At 39.1% G+C, this 12,953-nt stretch overlaps 1 protein-coding gene and 1 long non-coding RNA gene across 5 annotated transcripts in view; one reads left to right on the forward strand and one right to left on the reverse strand.

The window, feature by feature from the left end:
• Window positions 1-132: 132 nt before the first annotated feature.
• LOC118602888 lies at window positions 133-2,674 on the reverse strand. Its single transcript, XR_004950950.1, has 2 exons — window positions 2,129-2,674; window positions 133-701 (listed from the first exon to the last, which is right to left on the reverse strand). It is a non-coding gene; the product is annotated as an uncharacterized LOC118602888 (long non-coding RNA).
• DCBLD1 (discoidin, CUB and LCCL domain containing 1) overlaps window positions 1,654-12,953 on the forward strand; it is a 75,445-nt gene continuing 64,145 nt past the window's right edge. For all 4 annotated transcript variants that reach the window (XR_001599264.2, XM_016163624.2, XM_016163625.2 and 1 more), the window contains exon 1: window positions 1,654-1,894. Coding sequence is in view for 3 of the 4 variants with exons in the window: in XM_016163624.2 (XP_016019110.2) it covers window positions 1,669-1,894 (226 nt within the window). In the remaining variant the exon portion in view is untranslated. The remainder of the gene's footprint in view (window positions 1,895-12,953) is intronic.

Below are 12,953 nucleotides of genomic sequence, written 5' to 3' on the forward strand. Positions count from 1 at the left end.
AGGAAGTGATTCAACGTGTCAAAGTATCTTTTTATGTTTTGTATGTGAGAATATTCAATATTTTCATGGTTGGGAATTTACTTTCAATACAAATACGATAAACCTTCTAATTATTGAACACCTCTTACATGCTCAAACTTTATATACATATTTTATTTTGTCTCTGTGACAGCCAGGAAAGTTAGCTATTATATTCCCCAAAGAAACCGAGGCCCAAGTCAGTGGCTGTTGGGTGAATCAGACTTGGATCGGCCTCATTTCTAAAGCCCAAGTTCTTTCCTCTAGGTTCTGCTGTTCTCAAGAAAGCAAAGCCCCCACAATAGTCTCATTTGACATTTCAACAACGTTTTTACTTAGTTAAAAAATAAAGACATTAAAATAATAAAGAGGGAGAAAGCAATGCATGTGTGAAAGAGGTCTATCCGGGTACCGGAAGAGCACGTGACAGGCCAATATTGGACCCGGGAGGGCTGTTTCCTCTTCGCCTCCAATATTTCCTCCTCTCCACAACTGCAGGTGTAACTGCAGTTGCGAGTTAGCAGGGAAAACTGCAGGGCGCGGAGCCGTGGTGTGAATGTCACAGAAGCAAGCAGAGGAGGCGCGGGAGGACTGCAAGCGGCCTGGAGATATCGAAGAGTCTTCAAAATATGTATTTAATCTCTCCTTGTTCATTTCCTCTGCCACTTCCCTATTCGACTACTCTGTAATAAAAAATAGTCTTGTAATTCTCCACTCTTTCAGCTCGCTCTCCCCTTAGCCCTTCTCCACACGCCCGCCCATAGAATCAGATCCTGCCCCTCCTGGATCTGAACCGTCCGTGGCTGCTCATTGCTCTAAGGATCAAGTTAAACATACTTCGGGGGGACCCTGCAGGCTATCCTCGTTCCCGCCCCGGCTCTTCGCGCGGGCTTCCACGTCTGGACATGCGCCCCACCTGTTCACCCTGCTTCGGCCTCCCTGGCTGGTCCTTTCCTCCCTCAACTCTACGGCACACCATCGTGTCTGTTCTTTTGTCCCCCTCCTTTCGCTTTCCCGAGTCCCACTCACCCTCTGAGTCTCAGCTTAGATGCCACGTTTTAAGTGAGGCCTTTCTAAGCCGATTCCTACCCCGCCGTCTCCAACACCGCCATCTAATCAGATCTCCCTGAATGGGCTCCACTAGCACTCTCCACGTCACCGATTGCAAATTGCATTCTATACGGGACTCATTAATTTTAACGTCCGCAAGTGTCAAAAGGGTTTCGCATCGTGTGTGGCAGGCGCACTGCTGGATCTTAACTTTTGAATGAATGAGCGGAGGAACTTGAATTGCCATCATCATCATCCTATCATTACAACATCTCGAGTCCCTCGAGGCTGCTATCACTGGCAAGCCCACCCCTTTTTGGCACGCCCATCGCACGCTCAGGCACTTCGGGCCAGACAGTGTGGCTCGGGCTCCGGCGGGTCTCAAGGCCAGGCGTCCTCCTGGCTCCCAGGTTCACGTGCACCGGAGGAGGAGGAGGAGGGGCGAAGGAAAAGGGGAGTGTGAAGTAGGGAGCGCCTGGTACGCCTCCCGCCTGGAGGACAGTTGCCGCCGGCGAGCGTGACTTCCTCCTTTGGGGGCCGGAGCGCGGGACTGGGCGGGGCGGGAGACGCCCCCAGCGGGCTGCGCCCCGGGTTGCCTCAATGGGATTCGGCGCCGGGCTGCAGCTGCGCCCAGTCCCGGCGCCGCGCTCGGCCGCGGAGGAGGCGGCCCGGCCCGGGCAGCGGCGGTGCTTCGCGGGGCGAGCGCAGGCCGAGCCTGCCCAGCTGGCGCCCGGTGGGGCCATGGTGGCCGGAGCCGCCCCGCGCGGCCTCCTGGCCCTGCTGCTCGTGGTTTCCGCCCCGCTCCGGCTGCAGGCGGAGGAGCCGGGTGAGTGGAGCGAGTGTGGCGGGCGGCGGGCTGGGCCTGGAGGGATCGAGCGCGGGGGGAAGTCGGGGTTGCAGCCTGCACCCCGCAGAGTCCTGCCCTGTCCCGCCGACGGCGGCTCGAGTATAAAATAAGTTACTGCATTCCGATCGGTGCCCCACCAAACTCCTCTTTACCCCTCAAACACGAGAATCAACCTGGCGCCTTCCCACTTCACCTCTTCGCAGCCCTACTCACTTAGTTTCCAGACTTCCTGACTTTGTCGGCCCTGTATGAAGTGACATGGCCCAGAGGTCGCGAGCGGACGACCCCGGCCACCTTCGGGAAGAGTCTTGAGCGAAGACGCTTCTTTCCAGCTCCCTTTCGACCCGCTGCCCAGCGATCGGGCGGTCGGGCCCTCCCTGCCGCCTCTGCTGCCTGCGCGGCTGGGATCCCGGCGTGTGCGTTTGCTGCTCGTAAGGAATGGTCGGAAATGTTTCCCCGAGGTTGGCCCCACCGCGGCGTCTCTCCCCAGTGTGCCGCCTGCACCCGGAGTCGGATTTAGGTGGCTCGGCTCCTCCTTCTTAGGTATTCGAACGAGTCGACTCCCTACCAGGCTGGTCTTTATCTGGACCTGGTCCTCGGCTTCAAGTTGGACCTAATTAACCCACAACCGAGTTTACCTCTGCATTTCCACCACATTGAAGCAGTAAAAAGTATACCAGCTTAGGCAGATCCTTATTAATTAGTTCTTTATTGATGGCAAGAGGCATCTTTCTGCCGAATTTTTTTCAGTTCTTGTACCTCTCCTCTCCTACTTCTGCCCCTATGCAACAGTGGTTATTTAATATTAGTGAATCTATCCAGAATATTTCGACAGCTCCTCCTCCCCGTGTTTTCTAATAAGACAAGAATCAAAACTTAACCAAATGCTAGAATTTCTTTCACTGAACCATGTATCCAGTCCCTGTCTGAAATATTGATACTCAAGATGTTGGTAGTGGTTACTAAGTTTGCTTACATACTGATTTGTTTTTTAAAAAAGGCTAAAACTTAGACAAGATATGTCTTGTCACTGTAGCAGCATGCTAGTAGGCATCTCATAAAATTTTAATAACCATGTATGTTTTTTATTAAATATGTGAGATTTTGATCATGGGTGTTTTAAGCATTTAAAAAATGTTTCTCAAGTTCTTATTTGAAGATGCACGTTTAACACTGCACATCTGTGAATCAGTCCAATATCGTGTCCCTGTACTGATCTGACCAAAGCTGTCACCCATCTTTCCAAATGAAGTTTCAGATATTATGATCATCCTGGATGGTCATCCAGGCCTTTAACTGGGTGCTTTGTTGAGCGGTTCTTTCACAAGCTTAGATTCTTAATGGGCTTCAAATTTGAGACTATTGCAGTTGACTGAAGGAAGAAGATACTACCATTTGAGTTTCCATGAAACATCCTCTGTATTTAAGATGTTAAGACAACCAATAAAGACATAGGTCTTCAATCACAAGAAAAATAATACTTAGATTTCAGACATTTACTGAGAAAAATCTAGGAACTCTAGTTCTGATACCTCTTCAGTGAAGAGGCATAGTCAATGATTTTTTGAGTATTTCTAACATTTGTGATTTTCCTAATTAGCCCTTGGTCACTTATTTTTCTAGTTTCCATAAATCAAAGCATGCACACACATTTTAGGTCTTGAGATGTGCTGCCGGCGATGCAGTTGGATGGTATCACAAATGATATTAGTGCTCTCAACATTTAGAAGATGAGAGACTGCCTTAGCATACAGTCTGTTTTTGCCAAGAAGACATCATTTCTTACATTTTACCTTCATTGTTCTTGGAGTCAGCTTAGTCTGGTGCTTCTTGCCTCCCCAACCTGCCAGATCACCATTCTCTCCAGAAGTTTTATAAAGCCCCAGCCCCATATCGTGAATCAGAATTTCCAATGGGTGGGGCCTGGGAATATGTGCTTTTAAAGCACATATTCTCCTAGGTAATTCTGACTCAAATCAGCTTTGAAATAGTAGAAACATTTTATGTTAAGAGTTATGATAATGTACTACCATCTGTGTCATAGACAATTTAACATTAGACTGTTAGAAGGTCTGTTTTCAAGTCATCATTCCTTTATATTTGGTTAGACATGGGACAACTGATTGCTGTTTTGGGTGAGTGGCTTTTAAAAGAGTAAGCACAAGTTTATTCTGATACCTTCTGCATCAGTGTGTGCATTTGCCCTAGACCTTCCTTCAATTCCAAGATCTGAGATTCCGTCAACTCTGTAGACTATAAATTTCTGTGTTTCTTGGGTTGAACTGGGCAGTCTCTTTGTGTTTAGGAAGTATTTTCAAATTATTTCCTAATCCATGGAAACTAAGTAATAAAAAATCTACTGAAATTTTTTATGGAGGTATATCTGGTGCTTCCACTAATTAATTTTGTTTAGTAAGGCCAGCTCTCTTGGCCTTCTTATTTCTATATGTAAGGATACCTTTTAAATGAAAGTACAGCAGAAAGAAGAGAATGTGCCAGGAGAATAATATGTATTGTATCTTTTGGCTCTAGTAGATAATTTGTAACACTTGCACAATAAGTTATATATTTCAGAAAAGTTGTTATGTTAAAATACTTATTAAACAAATCAAAGGATGTTTTTAAAGCAGGATTTGAACTCTGAATAGTGTCTCAAACTACATTTATTAAATTTTTGTTGCATAAATGGAACCTATTAACCTTGTGATACTGAAACAGACTTGAAATTCAAATAAAAAAGCATAACATGGAAATAAGCAAGACATCTGACATTTATAAGGAATTATGTTTTGATTTTTAAAATGCATGAAGAAGTTAAATTAATTGCAGCATTTGGCAAAGGTTTTCGTCATGGTAGGTCAGAAAAAAACTTTTTCAGGGAAAAATTTACTATAGAGTTTTGGACTTCTTTGTATATATGTCTAAAGATAAAGTCTACATATGAGAGCAACCAATTGTTTTGCATTTTTAAGGAGATAATACATATAACCCATCTGGTATTGTACTTTGCACACAGTGTAAGAGCTCAATAAAAGCCAACTATCTTATTATTCACTACTGTTTATTATTACTAATTTGACAAATATAGGGGCCCCTTTGTTCTGCTTCTCCCATTGCTTCTTGGACCTCATCTTCCACCACACTCACCATAACTCCCACCCATATGGCTTTCTTCTTGTTTCTCAAAGGTATTAGGCACCCTACCACCTCAGAACTTTTGAATGTCTTATTCCCTTTGCCTGGAACAGTCTTTCTTCAAATATCCATATGACTCCCTTCTCCTTCAGTCTTGCTTTAGACGTTCCCTTTTAGGGAAGAATGAACCTAACCACTGTAACCTGCTCTTCATCCCCAGAATCCCACATTCTCCTTTTCTGCTTTCAGCAGTTACCATCTTCCAACAGAGTGTATAATTTACATTTTCATTTGTCTGTATTTCCCTTACAGGAATACAAAGTCCATGAGAAGCTGTGTGGTTTGAATAGTGCCCAGCACATGATGGTGTTCAATAGGGATGAGTGTTCAATAGGGGGAAATAGGTGCTCAGTGAGGATGAGGTGAGGAGCAAGTGAAAAACGGTTGCTGCGCTGTTGTTAAAGACTCAGGGCCGGCTCTAGTTGAGAATGAAAACCTAAACAAGACAAAGTAGTGAAACTAAATGTTTGTAAATTAAAAGTCTGAAAATATGGACTTAAAATAGAGGAACTCATTCAAAGTCTGGTATTGAGGATGAAAAAAATATTGCCAGACTTTTGGATTGCTTTTTTTTTTTTTCCCATTAGACGAGGAGTAATTTTATCTTTTTGCAACTTAAGAGTTGTGTCGATGTCATATTCCAATTGTTCTTGGCTTTATATATATATATATATAAAGCCATGTTATCCCATCTCTCTTTTATATATATATATATATATACCATTGTTTGCCTTGGGGGTGAAGGAGTGGGAGAGACTTGATTGATGAGGGAAAAAACCACATGGTGGTTTCTAACTCCATGTAGAAATAAATTCTGTGAGCCTAGTATGAATTTGGAACCAGCTGCTAAACTTGCCTTTCAGTGGGAATTGAAGAGACTGGAGAGGGTTGAGGTGTGAGAGTATGGAATGGGACAGAGTCTAAGATGCATAAGGGGATGACAAAATAGAGCCTTTTTTTAGTTGCCTCCACTGCCTAGTACAGTGCCTAGTAGATAACTGGCTCCAGATAACTATTTTCTGAGTTAGCACATGAATGCTGTGGCTGAGGTTTGAGAGAATGAGGTGAAGGGTGATACTCACAAAGTTGTTTAAAGAGAAATTGCGTACATGACAACTATGATGTCTCAGGAAACACCAAGCATGTATTCAAGAAAATAACTAAACTCTACTCTGAAAAGGGTTGGGAGCCTCTGAGCCTCCTTCGCAGGCAACATCTGGAAAGTTGCCCTGAATTAGGTGCTGGCAGTCTTGAGAATAGAGGAGTGCGTAGGTCAGTGGTCCCCTAAGATCTGCAGATGCTTAAACTCTGAGGCTATCAGGGGCCTATTTCATTTTAAAGATCTTTTGGGTATAATATTTAGACATTTGTGACATTAGCACTGTATTAAGCCATATTGTCATGTGTGCCTTGACTATTAGCTGCCATTTCTACTTGATCTATTAAACTAGTTTTTGTGAACTGTCTCATTGGGAACTATATGCTATGTGAAAGTATACCCTATATTTGCAGAAATGTCTTGTGTCTTATATATGGTAATGGTAGGTTAGGTGGATTTTTTTTTTTTTTGTAAGAAAAGGTGCACATAACATTGAAACAAGGTGACAATTAAGTGGTTCCATGTTATCCCATCTCTCTTTTTTTTAATAAAACCACACTGGAGGTAGGGCTGGGGGGCGTGCGGGCGGATGGGGGGGAGGGAGGGGGAGGGAGGAGGGGGGAGGGGGGGAGGGGGGGAGGGTAGGGGAGGGGGTGGAGGGAGGGAGGGAGGGAGGGAGTGAGAGGAGGGAGGGGGAGGGAGGGGGAGGGAGGGCGGGAGGGGAGGGCGGGAGGGAGGGGAGGGAGGGAGGGAGGGATGGAGGGAGGGAGGTATTAGGATTGAGGGAGGGAGGGGCGGGAGGGAGGGAGTGAGGAGGGAGAGTGTAGGGATGGATGAGGAGGGTATGTGCGTGAGGGAGGTTAGGTAGTGTCTGGGTTATGTGAGTGTCTTTATAGGTTCGTTCTGTAGGGATGGGATGCTTTTCTTTGCTTGTCTTTTTTTCTTTTGTCTTCTTTATTTCTTTCTTTTCCTTCCTTCCTTCCTTCCTTCCTTCCTTCCTTCCTTCCTTCCTTCCTTTCTTCCTTCCTTCCTTCCTTCCTTTTTTTTTTTTTAATAACTTTTAAGATAGAGCTTTCTTTTCTGTCCACTTTCCCAAAGATCTTCCCTAAGGCTTACAAGAAAAAACAATTGTGGAATAGAACAGGGTGTCGACAAATAATATGGTGTGGATATATCATAATTCTTCAAGGAAGATGTAATACAGAGAGCCACTAAGGACACATTTTTGGTGCGCACACACAGACACACTAATAGATATCCCCACAATAAATACACATATGTGTGTGCATGTGTACACACTTATACATGGTCTACCTTTTGTTTTTACTAAATATTAGGTAGACAGATTTTATATAATATATGTAAGGTATAAGTACAACAATAGAACTGATACCTGGTTACTCAGCTACCCAGTTTCTACATGTTTTTATATTGTTTTAATTTTTAACTTAACATTTTATTAAAAGATTTTTATCATACTATTTGGAAAAATATTCAAGTTCATATTTACTTTCAGATTTAGCCTTCAGGTAAACCAAAAACTCATTTTCAAGTAATTTATTGCTGCCGAGGAACATCCAGCATCAGGTTTTGTTTTGGCTGATTGGCTATTGAGTCTTGTCAAGATTCTTGTCTTTTGTTTGATTTAAATAACTTCCTTGCTTATGAAGCCAGAAGTAATTTGCTTGTCCATACTTTATTTAAAGAAAAATATTAAGTTTAAATTTGAATATAGTAAGTATTAGAAAGGTAAGGTGTATTTCTTGGTCCCTCTTGAATGAGATTTATGATTTATATTTAAAAGAATTGATCTTTCAATGATTAGAGTGTTGGAAGTTTATTTTTACTTAAAACCACATTTGTTTTTATATTCAGCATTTTCCAACTCAAATTATAACTTTTTATTCAGTGTCCAACATATTTACGTTTTACTGGAAGGGAAAAGAACAGTTTTTTCTTTCATTACAAAATTTGAATCCTTAGAAACTAGTACTATATGGATCCATTTCATGATTGAGTTTAGTGAATGTGCCAAAAGGTTGCATGTAAATGATATTTATGGAGCATTCTATTTTTGAAAAAAGGAAAAGAAAACTGTTTCACTATTATTTATGACAAAGAACAAAGCCAATAGATATTAAAAGTTATGAAGTCTAGTTAAATTTGAATTACCAGTACATAAAGTTTCCTACAGGGAAAATTTGAAGTCCAGTTAAATTTGAATTACCAGTGCATAAAGCTTCCTACAGGGAAAATAGGTAAACATCTCTTTGGGTCCCATTTAATATTTAAACGGCTGAGTACATTGAATTCAGCTTTTTTACTGCTTTTCAGAAAAGCAAATTCACCTCAATTGCAGCCTAAAGGAGGACACTCTTAAGACTTAATAGCCCATGGGACCACTGGGATATGAAATCTGTTTTTGAATTGCTTCTGCTCCCAGACCTTTAGAATGGAGGTTGCTTATTTTGAGAATCACATAGACCAAAATTAATTAATTAATTAATGAAGTAAGTTAGCGTAGTCGATTTATTTATTGATCGATCTATTGAGGGAGCTAGTGATTGAGTCTATGATCTAGTGATTTATCGTATGTTATTTATCTATCTATCTATTTATTTATTTATCTATCTATCTATTTATTTATTTATTTATCTATTTATCTATTTATACATGTATTTATCTATTTATTTATTTATCTATTTATTTATCTATTTATTTATCTATCTATCTATTTATTTATTTATCTATCTATCTATTTATTTATTTATTTATCTATTTATTTATTTATCTATTTATTTATTTATTTATTTATTTATTTATTTATTTATTTATTGGCCTCTTCAAAATCCTTGCTTTGCCAAGATACTAAAATAGAAAATAGCCTAACTCTACAGATAGAGAAATGGCTCAGTACTTGCTGTTGCTCCTAGCTCAAAAGGGTCTAAAAATCTTTTGAGACTCGCTTGCCTTTTAGGTAGGAAACACTTTTTTCTTTGTCTTTTTCCTTTTTCACCCTCTTTGCTACAATTCTTGTGCTATATTATTAAGATCTTAACAGACACACTGTTTTTCCTCTAAGGTATTTAAAAAATATTAAAGACTTCATTACATCTTTCCTAAATATTTCATTCACATTTCTCAACATTTTCTTGCATAACCACAATGCTATGAGCACACTTAAAAATACTAATAGTAATATCTTCATATTACCGAATATTCAAGTCATATTCACTTTTCCCCAGGTAATCTAAACATGTCTTTTGAAAACTGGTTTGTACAACAACAATCCAAACCAGGTCCACACATTGTAGTTATTTTTTGTATCTTAAGACACTTTTAATCTGACACTGATCCCCACCCACTTATGTTTTATTTTCCTGCAAGGAAATCAAATTCAGTTGTCCTGTGACACAACTCACATCCTAAATTGGACTGACTGCCTTTTTTTTTTTTCATGTTTTAGCTATGGTTTTGTTTTATTTATTTTTATTTTTTTGGCATTCTTTATTATTTTATATTAGTTTCAGATGTATAGCATAGTGGTTAGACATTTATATAATTTACGAAGTGATCCAATAAATCTAGTACCTGCCTGGCACCATACACAGTTATTACAATATTATTGACTATATTCCCTGTGCTGTTCTTCACATCCCCATGACTATTTTGTAACTACCAGTTGTACTACTTACTCACTTCATCTTTTTTTGCCCAGTTCCCTAACTCCCCTCTCATTTGGCAACCATTAGTTTCTCTGTATCCATGAGTCTATTTCTATTCTGTTTGTTTGTTTATATTGTTTATAAGTGAAATCATGTGGTATTTGTCTTTCTCTGTCAGACTTATTTCACTTAGCATAATGCCTTCTGGGTCTATCCATGTTGTTGCAAATGGTAAGATTTCATTTTTTATGGCCTAGTAATATTCCACTGTAAATATGTGCCACAAATTCTTTATCCAGTCATCTATTGACGGGCACTTATGTTCCTTCCTTATCTTGGCTATTGTAAATAACAGTGCAGTGAACATCGGGGTGCATATATCTTTTTGAATTATTGTTTTGGTTTTCTATGTGTAAATACTCAGAAGTAGAATTGCGGGGTCATTAGGTAGTTCTATTTTTAATTTTCTGAGGAACCTCCAAACTGTTTTCCATAGTGGCTATACCCATTTGCAATCCCACCAACAGCACACGAGGATTGCCTTTTCTCTACATTCTTGCCGAAGGTATTTGTTGATCTACTGATGATAGCCGTTCTGACAGGTGTGAGGTTATATCTCATTGTGGTTTTAATTTAAATTTCTCTGATGATTAGTGGCATTGAGCATCTTTTCATATATCTATTGGCCATCCATATGTTTTCTTTGAAGAAATGTCTATTCAAGTCCTCTACCCATTTAATTGGATTGTTTGAGGGGGGTGGGGTTGTTTGTTTTTTTGGGGTCTTTTTTTTTTGGTGTTAAGTTGTGTGAATTCTTAATAAATTTTGGATATTGATCTCTTATCAGATGTATCATTGGCGAATATTTTCTTTCAATCTTTTCATTAGTTGATGGTCTCTCTTTGCTGTGCAAAAACTTTTTAATTTGATATAGTCCCATTTGTTTTTCTTTTTTTTTCTTTGCCTGAGGAGATATATCAGAAAAAAATGTCAGTTTCCTGCCTATGTTTTCTCTAAGAGTTTTATGGTTTTGGATCTTATATAAATTTGTCTTTAATCCATTTTGGGTTTATTCTTGTATATGATATATGAAGGTGGTCCAGTTTCATTTTTTTGCGAGTATCTGTCTAGTTTTCCCAACACTATTTATTGAACAGTCTTTACCCCATTGTATATTCTTGCCTCCTTTTGTATAGATTATTTAACCATATAGGCCTGAGTTTATTTCTGGGCTATCTTCTGTTCCATTGATCTCTGTTATTATGCTAGTACCATGCTGTTTTGATTACTGTAGCCTAGAATCATTTATATTAGGTAACATGACACTTCCTGCTTTGTTTTTCTTTTTCAAGATTGCCTTTGCTATTTGAAGTTTTTTTGTGGTTCTATATAAATTTTAGGATTATTTGAGTTCTGTGAAAAATATCATTGGCATTTTTATGGAGATTGCATTAAATCTATAGATCACTTTGGGAAGAATGAACATTTTAACAATATTAATTCTTCCTATCCATGAGCATGATATATGTTCATTTCTTTGTATCTTCTACAATTTCCTTTTTCAATATCTTAGAATTTTCAGAGTACAGGTCTTTTATCTCCTTCATATTATTCCTAGGTATTGTTTTTGATACAATTATAAATGGGATTGTTTTCTTAATTTCTATTTCTGATAATTCATTATTGGTGTATAAAAATGCAACCGATTTCTGAATATTAATTTTGTATCCTGCTACTTTACTTAATTCATCTATCAGTTCTAGTAGTTTTTTGGCGAAATCTTTAGGATTCTCTCACTATATAGTATCATGTCATCTGCAAATAATGACAGTTTTACTTCTGGCTTTCCAATTTGGATGCTTTTTTTTTCTTTATCTGATGGCTGTGGCTAGGACTTCCAAAACTATGTTGAATAAAAGTGTGAAAGTGGACATTCTTGTCTTATTCATGATCTTAAGGAAAACACTTTTAGCTTTTCCCCTTTGAGTTTGATGTTAGCTGTGGGTTTGTCATATGGCCTTCATTCTGCTGAGGCATGTTCCCTCTATTCCCACTTTACTGAGAGTTTTCACCATAAATGGATATTGGATTTTGGCAAATGTTTTTCTGCAACTATTGATATAATCTTACGATTTTTATCCTTCATTTTACTTATGTTGTATATCACATTAATCGATTTGCAGTTATTGAACCAACCTTGCATTTCAGGTATAAATCCCACTTGATCATGGTGTTTGATATTTTTTATGTATTGCTGAATTCAGTTTGCTAATATTTTGTTGAGGATTTTTGCATCTATGTTCATCTACATTGGCATATATATATATATTTATTATTATTCTTTTTTGTAGTGTCTTTTTCTGGTTTTGGAATCAGGATAATGCTGGCCTTGTAAAAGAGCTTGGAGGACTTCTCTTGAATTTTTTAGAAGAGTTTGAAAAAGATAGGTGTTAATTCTTCTTTGAATGTCTGGTAAAATTTACCTGTGAAGCCATCCAGTCCATGACTTTTGTCTGTTGGGAGTTTTTGGTTACTGACTCAATTTTGTTAGTAGTTATCACTCTGTTCAAATATTCTGTTTCTTTTTGACTCAATCTTGGGCTATTATACATTTCTCATAATACTGATTTGGTGGTGATAAATTTCTTTAACTTTTTCCTGTCGAAGAAGCTCTTTACCTCTCCTTCAATTTTAATGAAGTCGAAGGATAGAGTCATCTTGATTGTAGGTCTTCGCTTTTGCTCACTCTGAATATTTTACACCAGTCCCTTCTGGCCTGCAAAGTTTCTGCCCAGAAATCAGCTGACAGTTTTATGGGATCTTCCTTATAGGTAAGTAACTGCTTTTCTCTTGCTGCTTTTTAAGATTCTTTGTCTTTAACCTTTGGCATTCTAATTATGATGTGTTTTGGTATGGGCCTCTTTGGGTTCATCTTGTTGGGACTCTCTGCTTCCTGGGCCCGTATGTCTATTTCACAGGTTAGGGAAGTTTTCAGTCATTATTTCATCAAATAGGTTTTCAATCCCTTGCTCTCTTATTTTTCCTTCTAGCACTCCTATGATGCGAATGTTGTTATGCC

This window comes from Rousettus aegyptiacus, unplaced genomic scaffold, assembly GCF_014176215.1.
Source record: "Rousettus aegyptiacus isolate mRouAeg1 unplaced genomic scaffold, mRouAeg1.p scaffold_m13_p_1, whole genome shotgun sequence".
NCBI lineage: Eukaryota > Metazoa > Chordata > Mammalia > Chiroptera > Pteropodidae > Rousettus > Rousettus aegyptiacus.